The sequence below is a fragment of the Calypte anna genome, unplaced genomic scaffold (assembly GCF_003957555.1).
Source record: "Calypte anna isolate BGI_N300 unplaced genomic scaffold, bCalAnn1_v1.p scaffold_81_arrow_ctg1, whole genome shotgun sequence".
Classification (NCBI taxonomy): Eukaryota; Metazoa; Chordata; class Aves; order Apodiformes; family Trochilidae; genus Calypte; species Calypte anna.
In genome coordinates, this window is record NW_022045530.1 from 143,712 (window position 1) to 163,415 (window position 19,704).

The 19,704-nt window shown below is 54.5% G+C and overlaps 1 protein-coding gene across 1 annotated transcript; it reads left to right on the plus strand.

The window, feature by feature from the left end:
- Positions 1–3,470: 3,470 nt before the first annotated feature.
- Positions 3,471–19,013, plus strand: LIMD2 (LIM domain containing 2). The gene is made up of 5 exons (XM_030468787.1): positions 3,471–3,685; positions 12,807–12,944; positions 16,474–16,518; positions 17,655–17,794; positions 18,258–19,013. The coding sequence occupies exons 1-5, from the start codon at positions 3,683–3,685 to the stop codon at positions 18,415–18,417; spliced, it is 486 nt and encodes a 161-aa protein (XP_030324647.1). The 5' UTR covers positions 3,471–3,682; the 3' UTR covers positions 18,418–19,013.
- Positions 19,014–19,704: the final 691 nt, after the last annotated feature.

Below are 19,704 nucleotides of genomic sequence, written 5' to 3' on the forward strand. Positions count from 1 at the left end.
AACAGCGCCCCCTATCGGCGAGGGAAGGCACGGGGGTTCGGGGGGTTCCGGGGATTTCGGGGGGACCCGGGGGCCTCGGGGGGGCTCGGAGGGCTCCAGGGGTTCCCTAGAGTTCGAGGGGGTTCGGGGAGACGGGGGGGCTCGGGGAATCCGGGGGTTCTGGGGGATTCCGGAGGGTTCGGGGGGCTCCGGGGGTTCCCGAGAGTTCGGGGGGGTTCGGGGAGACAGGGGGCCTCGGGGGGACTCGGGGACTCCGGGGGCTCCCGGACGGGTTCGGGCATTCGGGGGGCTCAGGGGGTTCTGGAGGATTCCGGAGGGTTCCGGGGGCTTCGAGGGTTCGGGGGGGTTAGGGGAGACCGGGGGTGCTCGGGGGGACTCCGGGGGTTCGGGGGGCTCCGGGGGTCCCGGAGGGGTTCGGGTATTCCGGGGAACTCAGGGGGTTCTGGGGGATTCCGGAGGGTTCGGGGGGGTTCCGGGGGGTCCCAGCAGCTGAAACCCTCGGGGCACCCCCGGGCCCCCCTCCTCGGACCCCCCCAAGGCCGGAGCCGGGAGGGTGCGGTGAGGGGCGTGGGTGGCACCTCCCGTCCCCCCCCCAGCTCCTGCCGGGGAACTCTCAGGTTACCATGGCAACGGGAAGAGGAGCTGAGCCCCGGCACCCCCCACATGGGGTGGGCACAACCCGGGGGACCCCAAACCCTGCACAGGCATCGCCCGAGCCCTTGCGTGAACACGCGTGTGCGTGTGTGTTCATGTGTGTGCGTGTACATGCGTGTGTGCGTGAACACGTGTGTGTGCGTGTGCACAGGTGGGTGGGCACAGGCATGCACACATGGGACTGTGTAAGCGTACACGCGTGTGTGTGCTTCAGCGTGTGCACGTGTGTGAGGGGCTGTGCACATGTACACGTGTGTGTGCGTGTGTGTGTGTGCACACGGCTGTGCACGCGTGGCTCTGCCTGCACCTGCATCTCCATGCATCGACGTGCACGCCCTGTGCACGCGTGTGTGCACACACGTCCCTTGCACGCCTGTGGAGGGGACCCACAGCAGCCTCGGGCAGAGGAGCTGCAGGAAGGACTCTGGGACCAGGGGGGCTCCCACGGGAGGGGGCTCAGGACCCACGGGTGGGTGCCAGGAGGAGGTCCCAGGCCCCCCAGGGCGATGTCAGAGCCCGGGGCAGCCCCCGGGGCCGTGTCCCAGCGGGGGTCCCATGGGAGGGGGCTCAGAGTCCATGGGTGGGTACCAGGAGGAGGTCCCAGCCCCCTCCTCACCCCCAGACCCTCCAGACCCGGTCACCCCAGGGCGATGTCAGAGCCCTGACCCCACGGGGGATCCCACGGGAGGTGGGCTCAGGACCCATGGGTGGGTGCCAGGAGGAGGTCCCAGCCCCCTCCTCCCCCCCAGATCCCCCAGGGCGATGTCAGAGCCTGGGGCAGCCCCCAGGGTCGTGTCCCACGGGGGGTCCCATGGGAGGTGGGCTCAGGACCCATGGGTAGGTGCCAGGAGGAGGTCCCGGCCCTCCCGGCCCCCCCAGGGCGATGTCAGAGCCCGGGGCAGCCCCCGGCTCCCTGTCCCAGGGGTTTCCCATGGGAGGGGGCTCAGGACCCATGGGTGGGTGCCAGAAGGGGGTCCCAGCCCCCTCCTCCCCCTTAGACCCCCCAGCTCCCTCCCGCCGGGCGATGTCAGAGCCCGGGGCAGCCCCCGGGGTCGTGTCCCAGGGGATTCCCATGGGAGGGCTCAGGACCCATGGGTGGGTGCCAGAAGGGGGTCCCAGCCCTCTGCTCCCCCAGACCCCCGGGTCCGTGTCCCACCGGGGGTCGCTGCCCGCAGGTTCCCCACATCCCTGCCCCCGGTTCAGGGCAGCGTGAGGATTCCTTGGATTCTCTTCCAAGCCTTTTCCATGCCCAGCTGGACGCTGCCATTCGCAGCCCTATCCCTGGATCTGCTCATTTTACCCGTGGTCAAATCCCTCCTTTTATTCACCTCACTGCTGCCTCCTTCTCCAGTCATCACCTCCATTAATTCCTTAATTTTGGGTTGTTTTTTGGGGGGGTCTGGATTTTTGGATGGGGGAACAAACAGCCCCAAAAGCCCCCCAGCCCCTGAGCTCAGCCTCGGGGCCACCTCCAGCCGGTGTTCAGATCCCAACCAAAACTATTTATTCCAGCATCATTCCCAAAGCTTTTCCCTCTGCTCCATCCCATATTTATCCCTCACTGGAAAGGTCTGGGATGTTCAGGGCCATCCCAGCTTCCTTGGTTTGTCCCAACCCCCCCTCGAGTTCCGATTTATCCTTAACCCTTTATCCAAACACCTCTCCCTGCTCCTGAGGAAATCCCAGCGCTCCCATCCCAAATCCCAGGGGACACCTTTATGTTCCAGGCAGCCCCATGAGGACATTCCCGGGCGGATCCTACAGAATTCCCTCATTCCTGACACCGGGAAAGCTCCGTTTTCTCCTCCCCACCGGGGTTAAGGAGCTGAGGGGGCACCAGGATCCCTGCAGCTGATTGAGAGGATTCTGCCTGAGGGGTTTTGGGGGTTTTTTTGTTTGTTTGTTTTGTTTTTTGTCTTTTTTTTTTTTGGGTTGGTTTTTTTAATTTACTTTTGGGTTTGGTTTTTTTTTTTGTTTGTTTTGTTTCTGTTTTTCCTTTTTTTTGTTTTCTGCTTTTTTTTGCTTTTATTTTTGGGTTTTTTTGAGGTTTTTGTTTTGTTTTTTGGGGGGGTTTGGTTTGGTTTTTTGTTTTTTATTTTGTTTTTTGTCTTATTTTTTTTTCCTGGTTTGGTTTGGGGTTTTTTGCTTTTGTTTTTTTGTTTTTTGTTTTTTTTTTTTTGTTGTTGTTGCTTTTGTCTTTTTGTTTTGTTTTTTATTTTTTGGTTTGGTTTGGGGGCTTTTTTGCTTTTGGGTTTTTTTTGTTTTTGTTGGGTTTTTGTTTGGTTTGGGGGTTTTTTTGCCTTTTTTTGGTTGTTTTTTTTGCTTCTGTTTTTTTTGTTTGTTTGGGGTTTTTGGTTTGTTTTTTGTTTGGTTTTTTTGAGGGTTTTTTTTTGTTTTATCTTGCTTTTTTTTTCCCAGACCCTTCAGGACGAACCCTCCAGGATACTTGCAGGGGGGGGTGAACCTTCCACGCGTGCCTTAATGCCACGCAGCGCCATCCCAAAGCGTCGGGGCCACACCACGGCGAGAAGGAAAGGGGGAGAAGCGGGGCCAAACCTCCTCCAAACCTCCTTACACCCGAGGGGGGGGTGGGAATCCACCCCAAATCCCCTGCTTTTTGGGGGGGGGGGTCGGCGGATGGCGGGTCCTGAGGAGCCGGAGGGAGGGAAGGGGAAGGTTTGGGGGAGGTTTGGGGGAGGTTTGGGGTGAGAGGTTGGCTTCACACAAAGGAACAAGCGGCGGGCAGACGGGACGAGGGGCAGAGCCAATCACGCGCGTTGGGCGGTAAAAAGGGGCTGGGAAAGACGGGGAGGGGATGGGGGGGGGATCGCAGGAAACGCTCCCGCAGCTCCGTTCTCTGCTGCGGGAGAAAGCACCGGGAGCACCCTCGGTACCGGGAGCACCCTCGGTACCGGGAGCACCCTCGGTACCGGGAGCACCCTCGGGATCGGGAACACCCCCGGTACCGGCCCCCCCGTCGTGGGGCCAAACCCCTCCTGTTCGTCCCCGCAGTGAGGAGCTCAGGCATATGGTGAGCTGGTTCTTGGGGGAATGTGGGGGTTTGGGGGGGCTCGGAAGGAGATAATGAGGGTTCCCCGAAATGTGGGGAGCCCCAAGGGGTTCATCCAGCCCGGAAGATGCCGCCGATCGTGGCTTTGCCGGGGGGGGGGGATGGAGAGGAGGGAGGGATGCGAAGCTAGCCCTGGGAAGCGGCACTGCTGGCCAGGAGCCACCCAGCAGCCGGGGGTTCATCCCCCCCCCCCTCTTTTGAACCCCCCCCCTTTTGCACCCTCCCCCCTTTTGCATTACTCCTTCCTTTTGAATCATCCCCCTCCCTTTTGAATCTTCCCCCCCTTTTGCATGATCCCCCCCTTTTGCATTGTCCCCCCCTCTTTTGAATCATCCCTCCGCCTTTTGAATCCTCCCCCCTTTTGCATCGTCCCCCCCCCTTTTGCATCGTCCCCCCCCCCCTTTTGCATCACCCCCCCCTTTTGCATCATCCCCCCCTTTTGAATCATCCCCCCCCTTTTGCATTCCCCCCCTTTTGGATCCCCCCTTTTGCATCGTCCTCCCCCCTTTTGCATCCCCCCCCCCCCTTTGCATCCTCTCTCCAGGACCCCCCCGAATGCACCGGGAACTTTTTAGCTTTTGGGGGGAGGCTTGGCCAAGGAAAAGGGGTTGAGGATGATGGGGGACACACACACACACACAAGGGGGGCTGTTCCCATCCCTGTGGGGCCTCATCGGGGTCAGGCAGGGGCAAGGAGAGGAGCTCTGAGGTCCCAGAGCTTGGTGGGGTGGGATGAGAGGGGGGGCAGCACCCATGGGGGGGGTGGTGAGGGGCTTGCACCCAACATATCATGGGGAGGAGAGTGAGCACAGGGGGGGTGCAGTGTTTTGAGGCTGGAATTCCCCCTTTGTTGAGTGCTGCAGTCCTGAGGGGGGGGGATGGGGTGGCCAGATCCATTTTATTAAAGGAAGAGATGGAAGAAAACCTGTTAGATCCTGACTCCCTTATTCCCCTCGGTTAATTCCTGTTCATTCTCACTGCTGTGTCTCCTGCCACCTCCTCCAGCCTGGCTCCCAACCTTTCCAGTGTCAGGTTTTCCATCACTTCCCTGGGGAGGTTGTTCCCTGACTGTGAGATTTAATAACAACAGGAATATGCTGAGCTCTGACATACCCCTTAACAGCCAGACAGCTCCTGGGCTTCACAAAGGAGAGCAGCTCTTTTCTTTTTTTTTTCTTTTCTGTTTTCATTTCAGCTAGGGAAGAGAAAAAATTGAATTATTTGTCTGTTTTCTGCCACCCAAAAATTAGCAGCAGAGCTGGGAATCAAGCCCAGGTCTCCTGAGTCCCAGTTTGGTGCTGGAAGTACCATGTTTTGAGCCAGTCTGATCTGTCTAATCCCCTCGGATCACTTGAGATCAGCTGAGCTATCTTGCAGGTCCTATTTTTGATCCATTTTCCTGCTGGTTTTTTTGTTCCTGGGGTGGGAATTGGTTTGGAAAGATGGGGATCATTCAGCAGCCTGAATCCTGCCTTGGAAATTGGGCTTTGTCCACGGTGTGAGGGCTTTTGCAGGGAAGAACATCTGGTGCCTCTGCTGAGCTGGTGTAGATTTAAGGCCAGGGGTTGCACATCTGCAGCATAATTAATGGAGATTACAAAATAATTGATCAAACCCAGCCTGAAGCATCAGTGTCCCTTTTACATGGGAGCCCTGCAAGGAGCAAACTCCCAGTTAAGAAGTGAGGGCCTCTCAGAACCAACCTCTCGGGCTTTACAAAGTGACTGGATGCATCTTCTTTTTCCTACAGCTCCCAGCCAAGGTTCCTGACCTTTTTTTGGTCAACAAAAGTCCCAAGAGACTTCTCATTAGGGAAGGGAGTTCCTCTTCTGGCTTCCTTCAGTGAGGCCATCCTGTGAGCCTACAGCTTACCCGCTCTGGTCCTACACAAGGATTGAGTTTTTCTTTTCCTTTCTTCCTTTTCCTTTTCCTTTTCCTTTTCCTTTTCCTTTTCCTTTTCCTTTCCTTTTCCTTTCCTTTTCCTTTTCTTCCTTTTCCTTTTCTTCCTTTTCCTTTTCTTCCTTCTCCCTTTCCTTCTCCTTTCTTCTCCCTTTCCTTTCTCCTCCTTTTCTTCTCCTTTTCCTTTTCCTTTTCCTTTTCCTCTTTCCTTTTCCTTTTCCTTTCCTTTCCTTTTCCCTTTTCCCTTTTCCTTTTCCTTTTCCTTTCCTTTTCCTTTTCCTTTTCTTTCCTTTCCTTTTCCTTTTCCTTCTCCTTTTCCTTCTCCTTTTCCTTTCTCCTTCCTCTTTTCCTTCTCCTCCTTTTCCTTCTCCTCCTTTTCCTTCTCCTCCTTTTCCTTCTTCCTCCTTTCTTTCCTTACTCCCTTTCCTCCTCCTTTCCTTCTCCTCCTTTTCCTTCTCCTCCTTTTCCTTCTCCTCCTTTTCCTTCTCCTCCTTTTCCTTCTCCTCCTTTTCCTTTTTCCTTCTCCTTTTCTCCTTCTCCTTCTCCTCCTCCTTCTCCTTCAGGCAGATTTCTCACCCCTTGGGTGTGCCCACATCCCTCTCCAAGGGTTTTCAGACAGCAGGGACTCAGCAACCTCTGACAAATGCCTCTTCTGGTGCAGCACTTGTTGCTCCCCTGAAATCCTCTGGTTTTGCAGAGCCCCAGATCCTATAGTAAGACATCAAGATCCTAAAAGGAAGGATGGGAAGTGGCTGAAAATAGGGCAGCTCAAGGCAAGAAGGATCTTTGGAGAGATTTCAGCTAGGAATGTGATTTTGGTGGCTCTTTTTTTGACATAATCTGCATTTTTTTGGACATAAAATGCAGGAGGACACAGCAGCTCTTGCTGGGGTGGTGCAGAGGGAAGGAGCATGGAAAAGTGGTTGTGCTGGGTTTTTTTTTTGGGGTGCCTGGACCAGGATTTGCTCCTCTCTTGCTGTGTCTGCAGGTGGCAAAGTCTCAGCCCTTGGCTCTGGGTCTGACAACTGAATTCTGAAAGAACTCCTGAATCTGGGCCTAAGGAAAGCACTTGATCCAAGGAAATAATTATTTTAGGTGGAGACAGGATAGGGAAGAGGCAGGAACATGGAAGGAGGAGGAGATTTGGATCCTTCCACAGGGAAGGGACTGAACTTGTGACCAGTCCCTTTTTAGAAGGCAGGAGAGCTGAGAAAAACCAGATCAGCAAAGAAGAAAAAGCCCTCAGCTTGGACAGGAGCACCCTGTGCTGGGTCAGGAACTGGCTGGAACGGGCCCAGAGAGTGGTGCTGAACGGGGCTGCCTCAAAATGGCGGCTGTGGTGTCCAAAATGGCGGCCGTGGTGTCCCCCAGGGATCAGTGTTGGGCCCAGTGCTGTTCAATATCTTTATTGATGATTTAGATGAGGGGATTGAGTCCCTCATCAGCAAATTCACAGATGACACCAAGCTGGGGGGAGTGTGGATCAGCTGGAAGGCAGGAGGGCTCTGCAGAGGGACCTGGAGAGACTGGAGAGTTGGGCTGATCCCAAGGGATGAGGTTCAACACAAGAACCCCATGGGGAGCTCCAGGCTGGGCACAGAGTGGCAGAAAGGGAGCTGGGAGTCTGGCTTGCCAGGAAGCTGAAGAGGAGGCAGCAGTGTGCCCAGGTGGCCAAGAAGGCCAATGGCATCCTGGGCTGGCTCAGGAAGAGCGTGGCCAGCAGGTCCAGGGAAGGGATTCTGCCCCAGGCTCATCCCTGGGGAGGCCACAGCTTGAGTCCTGTGTCCAGTTCTGGGCCCTCAGCCCTCAGGAAGGAGCTTGAGGTGCTGGAGCAGGTCCAAAGGAGGCAACTGGGCTGGGGAAGGGACTGGAGCACAGATCCTGTGAGGAGAGGCTGAGGGAGCTGGGGGTGTTGAGGCTGGAGAAGAGGAGGCTCAGGGGAGACCTCATCACTCTCTGCAACTCCCTGAAAGGAGGTTGGAGCCAGGGGGGTTTGGGCTCTTTTCCCAGGCAACTCTCAGCAAGACAAGAGGGCAGGGTCTCAAGTTGTGCCAGGGGAGGTTTAGGTTGGAGATGAGAAAGAATTTCTTTCTGGAGAGGGTGATCAGGCATTGGAATGGGCTGCCCAGGGAAGTAGTGGATTCTCCGTGTCTTGGAGATCTTTCCAAAGAGCCTGGATGTGGCACTGAGTGCCATGGGCTGGGAACTGCAGTGGGAGTGGATCAAGGGTTGGACTTGATGATCTCTGAGGTCCCTTCCAACCCAGCCAATTCTAGGATTCTAGGATTCTAAGAAGATGAAACTGAAGTCCTGGAAGGGGCTGAAGCAGCCTCATGCCAGGGTGGGTCCTTGGGGAGCTGGAACAGGGAGCTGCTGGGGAGACCCCAGCAAGAGGAGGGGACAAGGAAGAAGAAAAAGCATCTAGAATTTCTGGCAGAGAAAAAAGCACAGCAGGAAAGATGTTTTTGGGGCTGCCAGAGAAGTATTGGGAGCAGGACAGAAGGTCTGAGGTGTCCTTCAGCTCAGCCACTTGCAGAGGGCTCCCAAGGGAGGTGTAGGAAGAGAGAACTCAGCTTCTGGGATCAGATGAAAAGGAATTGGCTTCTCCTGCTGCAAACAGACTGATGAGGAATGTGATTACTCTTAGGAATCCCTTGGAGAGGGAAATATTACAGTGGGAGAAGAACCAGGAACATCAGAACACCAGTGGAGGAGTAAATGGATGTGCATTTATCTAGGGGAGCAGGAGGTGAGGTTGTCAGGTGGAGCATGGGAGAGAGTAGAGAAAAAACTAAGAAAAAACCCAAAACCAAACCAACCAACCAAAAAACAAACCACAAAACAAAACAAACAAAAAACCAAAACAACAACAACAACAACAAAAAAACCAACAAAAAAAACCAACCTAAAAAGGGAAGGAATTCTAGCAGCATCCTCCTGCCCCATCTCCCCCAGGGCTGAGAGACAGAGCCAGGGGACAAGCATGGTCCCCCCTTGGCCCTGCTCCTTCCAGGACTTCCAGCACCTCTTCCTCAGAGGAATCAAGTGGGAGGAAGGTGGGAGAGCAGAGAGGGTGGGCAGGGGCTTCCCTGGGGCTCCCTCCTGGCTTCTCTGGCTCCTTCATTGTTGGCCTGACAAAGGCAGCCCTGTTCCTCCCCACAACCAGTCCTTGTCAGCATCCATCCCTCAGCACTTGGGCTGCAGATTTCCTGCCCACTGGCAATTTTTCAAGAAGCAGCCTGGAACGTGAGTGGAAAGTGGAGGAGTGGGAAGGGGCAGCTCTGGGCCATGGGGTGTAGGGCAGGGAAAAGGTCCATGTGGTGGGGCTGAGCTCAGTGGTGGCCTCAGAAGTGGCTCTGCTGCTCCTCCACCCCGTGTCAAACCAGCAGGGACTTGCCCTAGGTCCCAAAATCCAGGTGAAGCCCAAGTGGTTTACAGAAAGCCAAAACCTGAAGGTGAAATTCAGGTTTTCCATGGGTCAAAGCTGGAGCCAGGGGTTTGCTCCATCGTTGCCCCAGACTGCAGCTTGCTGTCTCCTCCCATGCCCACAACACTGGGGACAATGTCCCCTTCCCTGGAGCTGGCTGGAGAGGGAGTGGGATGATTCCTGGGCTCAGGAGATGGATTCTCCCAGCTCCTCTTCACCTCCTTCCCACCCAGTTCTGCTGAGGGACCACAAGCTGAGCTGGCCATGGCACTGGGGGGGGTCAGGGGCTGTCCCCTCCTGCACATCATCTTGGGGACATCAGTCCCCATCACCTTTGTCCACAAAGGTCCCTCCCAGGTGTTGCCCCCCCTGTCCTCCAGGATATTCCCTGTCCTCCTGGGATGGAGGAGGAAGGAGCCCAGATCCAATCCCCCCCCCCAATCCTCCAGGACACCCTTTGCTTTTGGAAAAGCCTTTTTTTTATTTTTTTTTCAGCAGTCCAGTGATCCCAGAGGTGAACACAAACTTCCCAGGGCTGCTAATGGGAACCATATGGCAGAAAGGGGCCTCTCACACTCTTTTCCCTAGCCTGGAAACCCAACAGCTCCTGGAGAGGCCAGAACTGGGCTGGGCTGGCAGCAAGGGCAGCTCTGCTTGGGGAGGGAACAGGGAAAAAGGGTCCCCATGCTGTGGGAAATGGGATGCTTCTCAGAGGCAGATGAATTTGGGGGAATTACCTTGGGGGGGGGCACCCCAGGTGCTTCCCTCTCCCTGCATCTGCCCCCAGGGTCAGGCAGGATGGGGAAAAGGGGGGGGGAAGAGGCTGCTCTGCAAGCAAAGAGCTTCTGGGATGGATGTTGGGTGGATGTTGGGCTCCTCATCCCTAGCTGCACCCTTGTTGGGTGCTAAAAGAGCTGGAGCTCCTCTTTATCTGTGCTCAGCCAGGGCAGAAGGGACACGAGCTGCAGCCCCAAGGTCCTGAGCTCAACACCAACTTGCTGTGTTCCCCCTCAAATAAATAAAATAAAATAAAATAAAATAAAATAAAATAAAAGCCCTTAGATCAGGACTGGCAGAACCACTGATCTGGGCAGGCAGAGCTGGCAGCTTGGGCACCCAGTGCACCCATCCTGCTGGCTGTGGTGTCACCTTCTCTGGAGCACCCCAAGATCCTCCACCCTCCCTCTCATGCTGTGGCCTGGGTAGATGGCATAAACCCAGAACCCTTTGAAAAAGGGTTGGTTTGGGGGTTTTTTTTGTTTTTTTCTTTTTTTGGGGGGGGTCCTCACCAGCTGTCAGATGCTTTCAGGAGGGGTAGGAAGAATGGAAGGTGAAAGGCAAAGGGATTCTCACCTCCTCCTGAGCCAAATATCTGAAATTCCTGGCTCAGTCCTGCTCTTCCTGGGCTGCCCTTGGGAAAGAGAGGTTTGGAGAGGTCAGAACCAGCACTTAGGATGCCAACCTCCACCACGGGGACTTGGATTTGGCTCTGAGGTGTTCTCTGAGCTCCTGAGAAAACCAGCAAGCCCTGGATGAAGGTTCCATGACCTCAATCTGGCAGCAAATCCTTCAGTAAAGGCTCTGCCACCTCTGCCTCTGCTCTTGGAGGCTTCTGTTGATTTCCTGGGGCTCACACCCCACCCTCTGCAGACAAAAGTCTCCTTGGAAGGGTGATGAGAGCAGCTGAGAGCCTCCTAAAAACCCTCCTGTGGTTTCCAGCTTGGTTCTGTTTCCCTTATCTCTTCAGCACACCCTTCCCCTTTGAGATCTGTCCTTTGGCAGGAAGGACATTTAGCAACTTCTGCTCACATGGGGGGACCTCTGGCTGAAAAAAAAATATATAAGAAAAAGGCTGGGACAGCCTGGGCAAAAGGTTTTGAGCAGAGGATGGGCCTGGAGGGGTGGAAGGAAAGAGGCAGAGGGATGGTAAGAGGGAGAAGAACCTGGAGGATGGAGGTGGGGGGAGGACATCAAACCATGGGGTAGGAAAAGTGGGATGGAAGGGAAGAGAAGCAAAGGGACAAAGAGGAGGTGGAAGGAACCAGGGAGCATCTGCTAAGGAGGAAGGGCAAGAGGAGGAGGATGGAGAGAGTGGGGAAACTGAGGCAAAGAAGGCAGCTGGGGTAGGGGAGGAAGCTGAGCAGTGAAGGAAGAGGAAGGGGAGGTGAAGCAATGAAGTTTTTGTGGCAAAGGCAGAGGGAGGGGGGAGCAGCAGTGCTGGAGGTGTCCCTGGGGTCCTCAGGGTTGTGGTGGGCACCAGACAGATCCTGGAGATGGAATATATTTAATGGAGATGCAATAATGGGGATAATCCCATGGGATAGGACCTGTCCCAGGGAAGCAGGGAGGGGGTTTGGGCTGTGATCCCCTGATGCTGGGGCTGCTCCTGGGCTCTGCACTGGTCCCCAGCTCCCTGCAGGCACCAAGGAGGAAATAACAAAGAAACCACAGAGGAGGCAGGAAATGATTTAGGTAAAACTGAGGCCACGTTCTCAGCACTGAGACGATGTCACAAGGTTGGTGACATTGCTGTCCTGTCCCCCAGGGCTGAGAAGGGGAGCTCAGCTCCCCACTGCTGCTCAGAACTTGGAAGAAAGGTTTCTTGACTCTGAAAGCAGAGATTTTGGGTGCTGTGCTGGAGCTCAGGAAGCTGGGAGAGGTGCTGGGATGTTGTAAGCAGCCAAAGAGTCCCCCAAACCCAGAGCACATTTGGAAATACCATCCTGAGATGGCATTGCAGAGATCTCCCCTGCCCCAAACCCTCCAGCCCTGCACATCCCTTCCCCTGGAGCTTTCCCAGGATCTGCCTTGGGCAGCAGAAAAATATTTGAGGTGAAAATAGGAGGAGTTTCAGAAGTTTCAAAACAAAACCCAGATGGGATGGGGGTTGGGGGAGTGGTGCTGGTTTTGTGTCCCCTTTACTGCCCAGCTGTGCAGCCACCACCCCTTCACCCTCCTGGTCCCTCAGCATCCTCTGCTCAGAGCTCTGGTTGCACATGCAAATCAGAGCTCATCAAACTTGGCCTTTTATGGGTGTTTTGAAGGTAAAGCAGAGTGGGGAAAAACCCTGAGGATCTGTCAGGGCCTCTTCAGCTCCTTTTTTACTAAAAGAGGTGATTTGCAGTGCTGCTGGGTTGGATTTTTATTTTTTTTGTGTGTGTCTTTTGGTTTTTTGTGGTTGGTTTTGGGTTTTTCTTTGTGTCTTTTGGTTTTTTGTGTTTTTTTTTTTCATGCTGCATTCAAACTGGCCTGAAACCTTTCCAACTCAGCCTCCTGGGTGCTCAGCACATCACACAGAGGCCCCCAGAAAACAAAATCCCCATCACTTGCTCCTGACCTGCTCTGTTCACAAGGACTTCTCTGGGCTAAAATTCAACTAAAATCCTTTAGTGGCCACCACCAGTCCTTTAGTGGCCACATTCATCAACCAAGCTGTAGCCTTGATGCTAAAGGCTCAACCAGTGCCTGGCAACTCCTTTCCACATCCTGGGTTGGAGCAGGAGCCATCACATCCCCTTCAGCTCCTGTTTCCAGCTCTTCCCATCCTACCCCCAGTATCTGTGGGAATAAAGGACAGAGAATGCCCCACATCACTTGCCAGCTTCCTAAACCTTCAGCAGTATTCCAGACCTGCCTGGATCCCCCAGGAAGCCCACGAGGCTGCCCTGACCCCACAGGGGAAGCTTTGGGCATTGTCACACTCCTGGGTTTGGGGTGATGAAACCAACCATGCTCCTCTTGACATTTCCTTTCCAGGTGTTGCAAGAGGGCTGTCTCAGACACCTCCCCAGGGAACATCAGCCCACAGGCTTCAAGCTCAGGATTAAACAGCCAGAGGAGGGGAAGGAACCATGTTCCAGGCTACAGGACCTGCCAGCCCCCCCCCCAACTCATGTATGTAGCATCCCCTCTGCTTTTGGTTGGGTCTCTTCTCCCAAGTAGCTACCAGTAAATCAAGAGGCCATGGGCTTCAGCTCTGAGGAGGTTTGGGTTGGATATTAGGAAAAAAAATTCCTTCCAGAGAGGGTGATCAGGCCTTGGAATGGGCTCCCTGAAAGGAGGTTGGAGCCAGGGGAGGGGGTTGGTCTCTTCTCCCAGTAAGACAAGAGGCCATGGGCTTCAGCTCTGCCAGGAATGGTTTAGGTTGGATATTAGGAAGGAATTCCTTCCAGAGAGGGTGATCAGACATTGGAATGGGCTGCCCAGGGAGGGGGTGGATTCTCTGTGTCTGGAGGTTTTTAGGAAGGGACTGGATGTGGCACTGAGTGCCATGGGCTGGGAACCACGGGGGGAGGAGTGGATCAAGGGTTGGATTTGATGCTCTCAGAGCTCCTTTCCAAGCCAAATGATTCTGGGATTCCAACCCAAATAATTCTGGGATTCTAACCCAAATAATTCTGGAATTCCAACCCAAATGCTTCTTTACAGGGAGGGAATTCTTTACAGGTATTGGAATGGGCTGCCCAGGGAGGGGGTGGATTCTCCATCCCTGGAGGTTTTTAAGAAGGGACTGGATGTGGCACTGAGTGCTGGTACAAATCTGAACTTTGAAATCTCTATTACTGTTTTTATGTTTTATCCATTGAAAATATCCTGGGAAAAGAAACAGCCCACTTGGATTTTCTTTCCCCAGGATATTTTATATCCTATATTGCAGTACTCCCCAGGATCCCTCATGGAACAGTGCTTGCCACCAATATTATGCCCTTTCATAATTTCCTTCCTGGAAGATGTCTTAATAAGGCATTCAGTAGCTGATGACACAGCTTGTATCCCAAAAAACAGGTTTTCTTGGTCCCCAGGGGTCATGGATTAAGGGTTGGACTCGGTGATCTCCAAGGTCCTTTCCAACCTGGCTGATTCTTGGGAGGGGGGGATTTCAACCCAGGTTTTGGTTCCTGGAGGTGGAGGGACACATCCAAAACAAAACAAAACAAAGCTGTATTGCAAACCTGACATTTTAGGGTGATCAAAGGCACAGCCAGCTGCTACTCGACCCCCAGAACTGGGGAGAGGAACTGGTCCAGCAGAAGGTGCTGTTTGCTCTGCTCCCCCTCCTCTCTTCTGGAGCTGCCATCTGTTTGTTGCTGTTTCCATGGCTTTCCCTGCTCACCAGCCAGAGCTGCTTGGGATTGGAGATGGAAAAACAGCAAGGCCTCAAGAACATCTCCTGCTGGGACAGGATATGGCCCTTCCCCACGGGAGGATGGATCAGATAGGAAATAGAGACCAGAGCCAGGAGGCTGCTGAGAAGTGTGGAGCAGCACTGGACTGCCTGGAGCCTTGGGAAGGGATGTATCCCAGCTCCCAGTGCTCCCTGGAAGCAGTGCATTAAATCCTAAGCCCACCTGGGGGGGTTTTCCCAGTGTTGAGGGATGCAACTGGTTTTACACAGCCTGAGCCTCCCCGTGGCCCTCTGTTGATTTTTTTTGGCTTCTTTCCTCCAGCCTCATGAAGAAAAAAAAATCACATCCCTGACCTCAGTCAGGGAGAACAGCTGGGAAATGTCTGGAGAAGCAGCTCAGCAAAAAGGGAGAGTTTGCTCTGCATCTCCTGGGCAAAGCACTTCCAAAAAAAATACCAAGGAGAGATGATGAGGAAGGACAAAGCAGGAGGAAGGGGGATGGAAGCTCAGCCTGGGGGTAGGAATAGGGCCAGTCCTGATCACCAAGCAGAGCAAGAAGGTGGCCAAGGAGGCAGTGGAGGGATGGTCTAGGCTCATCCTGCCCCAACCTTGGGAAGAAAGAGTTCAGAGGGTGAGCCCTGGTGGGTCCACCTTGCTCCAGGTGTGTTTACCCCTCTGATCCTGCCTGTCTGAAAGGAGAAGGGACTGGTTCTCCCAGTGCCAAGCCAGGCTAAAACACCTGCATATGGCTGATGGGGACCCTGCAGGTGTCAGCTTGGGGGAAAGGGAGGTGCAGGACTGTGGGGAGGTGGTTTAAGAGGAGTTGTTTCAGCTGCAGATGGGGTGGGAGGGGATGCTCTGATCTCTGGGTCAGAGATCCCCTCCCTGCTTGGCTCTTTTTGCCTCCTTGCAGCTGGAGGGGCTGAGGAACATCTGCTCCCCCCAAGCTGCAGGATGCCCTGGAGCAGATTTCCAGCTCCAGCTGTGCCCCAGGGATCTTCCTGCCCTACTCACACCCCCAGAGCCTCCAGGGACTCAGCTTTTCCATCTCTCTCATGGCCCAGCAGCAGGAGGGGCTGACAAGGGGTTGGGGGCAAGCAGAGGAGCTCAGGAACAAAACCCCCACTAAAGGGGAACCAGCAGAACAGGCTCCAGGCAAGGGTCACCCCAGTTATCCCCTGGGGCATCCTCTGCCTGCACCCAAGACCTGTGCTGGCAGCACTGCTAGAACCCTGTGCCCCTCCAGCAAGAGAAGGGTTAATTATCAAGAAGGGTTAATTGTTGAGAAGGGTTAATTATCACTCTCCAGGCCTGTGGGGTAAATGTTAGCTAGGAAGAGCAGCAGAACAGAGCTGCTGGTAGAAGATGCCCCAGGATGTGCCAGCTCAGGTCATGGTGGGAGTTTTGCCAGGAGCTGCAGCAGCTCTGGGCAGCCCTTTCTCCTTCCCTGCCTGCCACAGGGACCTGGAAGCAGGGCCAGTGCCAGCCCTTTTGTGGCCCCAAATGCCACCTGGGTGGTTGCCCAAGGGCAGTGATGGGTGGCAGAAGGTGGGAGCTGCTCCTTAGGGTGGGTGGGACCAAGGCCACCCTGGGGTTGTGCTCTGCCATGCCTCCCCTGGGCCATCTCCTCAAGCTTGGCTTGGGTGCTGCCACCACAAAAGAGGTCATGGGGACCTTGGGGACATGGAAGGGACAAAGCCATGCCACACTCCTGTGGCTGAGACTGTTGGGGGGTCCCAGGCAGGTCCCCCTGCCTCCTGGTGCCTGCTTCCCACTCTGCAATATGGGAATAGTTTATTTTTTGGGTTTTTTTTCCTTTATTTTCCTCTCTTCTCTTTGGAGACAGCAGGAATTGATTGGCACACAAGGGTCTGATGGAGGAGACAGGGCAAGGGATTTCAGAGGTGGTCACCATGTGTCCCACCCAGCCAGGTGACATGCCCTAAGGTCTTGCAGCTCAGCTGCCTGAATCTGCCAGGGTTAGAAAGGACCCATCAGGATCATCAAATCCATCAAATCCACCTCCTCTCCCTGTGTAGGGCACCCCCAGGTGTCCTGAGAGCATCATCCCAACATTTGTTCCACTCAGGCAGGTTTGGGGCTGGGACCACTTCCCTGGGGAGCCTCCTTCTTTCCCTAATATCCCTAATATCCCACCTAAACTTCCCCCAGCCCATCTTCCATCATTCCCTTGGAATGTACCTGTGCTCATCCTCTGCTGCTTCTCCTTCAGCACAGCTCAGTTCCAGGTTTGTCACTTCCAGGCACTCATTTTGATTTCTCTTCTTCCTTTCTCAGGAGGTGAAGAACAACTCAGGAGGCAGCTCCGTGCAACGCTCCAAGGTACCTGCAGCTTCCCCACATCCCACTGATGGGCAGTAAGGGGAGAATTGGAGAATAATCTGGGTTGGAAGGGACCTCTAAAGGTCATTTAGTTCAAACCCCCTGCAGTGAGCAGGGAGAGGGATGTTGGGGAAGAGGAATTCATCAACTGCCTCAAGGGAGGTTGGGAAAAAGCCTCTTGTCCATAGTGAAGTGTGAAAGGACCAGAGGAAACAGCTGGAAGCTGCACCAGGGGAGGTTTGGATTTTAGGGAACATTTTTTTCCCATTGAGAGGGTTGTCAGGGATTGGAATGGGCTGCCCAGGGCAGTGGTGGAATCACCATCCCTGGAGGTATTTAAAAGGCAGATGGTCTTAAGCTCTGCCAGGGGAAGTTTAGGTTGGATATTAGGAAAGAATTCCTTCCACTCCCAACTCATGTATGTAGCATCCCCTCTGCTTTTGGTTGGGTCTCTTCTCCCAAGTAGCTACCAGTAAATCAAGAGGCCATGGGCTTCAGCTCTGGGGAGGTTTGGGTTGGATATTAGGAAAAAAAATTCCTTCCAGAGAGGGTGATCAGGCCTTGGAATGGGCTCCCTGAAAGGAGGTTGGAGTCAGAGAAGGGGGTTGGTCTCTTCTCCCAGTAAGACAAGAGGCCATGGGCTTCAGCTCTGCCAGGGGAGGTTTAGGTTGGATATTAGGAAGGAATTCCTTTCAGAGAGGGTGATCAGGCCTCCTTGGTCTCTTTTCCCAGTAAGACAAGAGGCCATGGGCTTCAGCTCTGCCAGGAATGGTTTAGGTTGGATATTAGGAAGGAATTCTTTCCAGAGAGGGTGATCAGATATTGGAATGGGCTGCCCAGGGAGGGGGTGGATTCTCCATCCCTGGAGGTTTTTAGGAAGGGACTGGATGTGGCACTGAGTGCCATGGGCTGGGAACCAAAGGGGGGGGAGTGGATTAAGGGCTGGATTTGATGCTCTCAGAGCTCCTTTCCAACCCAAATGATTCTGGGATCCTGTAACCTGGTCCTTGAGGCCATGGTTTAGCAGTCAGCTTGTGGTGTTGGATGATCTGGGAGGTCTCTTCCAACCTAAAGCATCCTGTGAGGCACAGTATCTCCCAACCCCCTTCCTCACCCTCTGCTCTCCCCTTGCCCAGTCCTTCAGCCTGAAGGCTCAAGTGAAGGAGATGTGCACTGCCTGCCAGAAAACTGTCTACCCCATGGAGAGGCTGGTGGCAGATAAATTTGTCTTCCACAACTCCTGCTTCTGCTGCAAGCACTGCCACACCAAGCTCAGGTGAGCCAGGCTGGGAGGTGTTCCCTGATGGTGAGCTGGATGGGGACCAGCTCTGGTCCTTCCAAAGAGTGCACCCACGTAGCCAGCACAGCCCTTTTTCCTCTTGGGGGGTTAAATAAAGAGCTCCAGCCCAAAGGAAAAAAAAAATTGGGATTTATTGCTCCCCAGACTCAGCTAAATCCCAGCTGGTCTGGAGAGAGTTTGATTCTTGAAGAGAGCACTCCAAGGTAACTCAAAGCTGAGCCACCCCTTACTCCTAGGTGACCAAAAGCCAAGGCTCAGCTGCCCTGCAGGACCCCCCCTCTTCCTTTATGAACCTTTAAGGCTGCTCAGGACATACCCAACACTCTGGGATGGCCGGAATGAGCACTTGGCCCTTTCTACAGGTCCCCTCCTGCATTTTCCTCATCTCCTTCCTCCCCCATCCCACTCTCCCCATCCTCACCTTCCCTTCCTTCCCCAGCCTGGGCAGCTATGCAGCTCTCCACGGGGAATTCTACTGCAAGCCCCACTTCCAGCAGCTCTTCAAGAGTAAAGGCAACTACGACGAGGGCTTCGGGCGCAAGCAGCACAAGGAGCTGTGGGTGCACAAGGAGGTGGAGAGTGGGACCAAGACAGCCTGAGCCACCCCTTCCTTCCCTGGAGCCCAGCAGAGACAGCTCGGAGCAGTGCTGAGCCAGGGGCTAACTGAGCTGATGTAAAACAAAGGGGATCCCAAGGACCTGGGGGTGGGAAGGGATGGGAGGCAACCCCCTGGGGCTCACTTGGGAGGATGCTCGGAGGGGTCCAGAAGGACAGGGTAGAGGGTAGCAGGGTAAAGCCCCCAGACCTAAAGCCCTCTCTCTGCCTTCTCACTAATGAGAAGAACAGAAGCACTTGCCCCCAGGGCATCCCCAACCCTGCTGATGACGTTTTCAAGCCTGTCACCACGAAACAGGAGATGCTCTGGGGGCTTAAGCCAACCTGCAAGTCACAGCAGAGCTCCTGGCTCCTGCCACACCAGTCCTGCCTTGCTGTGGGGCTCTGGCTAAAGAGAGTCCTTGGTTTACATCAGCTCAGTTCAGCTGGGATCGTTCAGCCTTAAGGATGCCACTGCAACTGTTCAACAGTTTCTGTCCTTTTTATATTTGCCTTTGATGGGTACGTTCAGTGCTGGAGCCTGGCACGGCAGCTTCAGGCATCACACTCTTTTATTTTTGTAATACAAGGTTTCCGAGCCTTCCCTGTCTTGGTCTCTGTTCCCAGGGGGGGGGCAGGGAGGTGGGAGCAGTGGTCAAGTCTGCCTCTTGTTGCCCACTTATCGTGGAAAAAGCCTCTTGCCCACGCAGGACCAAGAAAGGATTCCTGATAGGCGAGTGGGACATCAACACCTGGGCAGCCTTTGGGGTCCTTTGGGGACTGACTGCAGGGTTTCAAACTGCTCACCCCAGCTGTAACAACACCCCAGCTTCCCCAGGGAGCCCACCCTCAAAGGGAAGACACCATCCTGGGAATTAGATCCACCCCTCTGCCCTTGCTATGCTCTGGGCTTTCCTCGCTTCCCCCCTCCGCAGGGCTGCAGCTCAGCCCCAGGGGCAGGATGGGCCCCAGAGCTGTGCTGATGGGTGCACCCCCAAAATCTGGTTTGGATCAACTCCATCTGCTGAGCTGTGGTGTTTGGGCAGCACAGTCCATGCAGAGGAATGAGGCTGATGAGACCTGCAGGGCTGCAGGTGAGTCTGGTGTGAATTATTATTATTAGTTATTTACTTCCTTCCTCCACACACAATTTGTAAGACTTGCTTGAAAGAGTCAGGAAAGCATTCAGGAACCCCACATCTTTCAAATGCTACAGGAATCAGGCTTTTCAGAGCCCACTCAGGACAGAAAACAGAGACCAAGAGCCCCTGTTCCACCCTAACCTCCAGCTG

Excerpts from the sequence above, each read along its gene's own strand:
- LIMD2 (XM_030468787.1), top strand. Across the intron at positions 16,519-17,654 it reads GCTCCGTGCAACGCTCCAAG|TCCTTCAGCCTGAAGGCTCA; the intron begins GTACCTGCAGCT and ends CCCCTTGCCCAG. Across the intron at positions 17,795-18,257 it reads CACTGCCACACCAAGCTCAG|CCTGGGCAGCTATGCAGCTC; the intron begins GTGAGCCAGGCT and ends TTCCTTCCCCAG.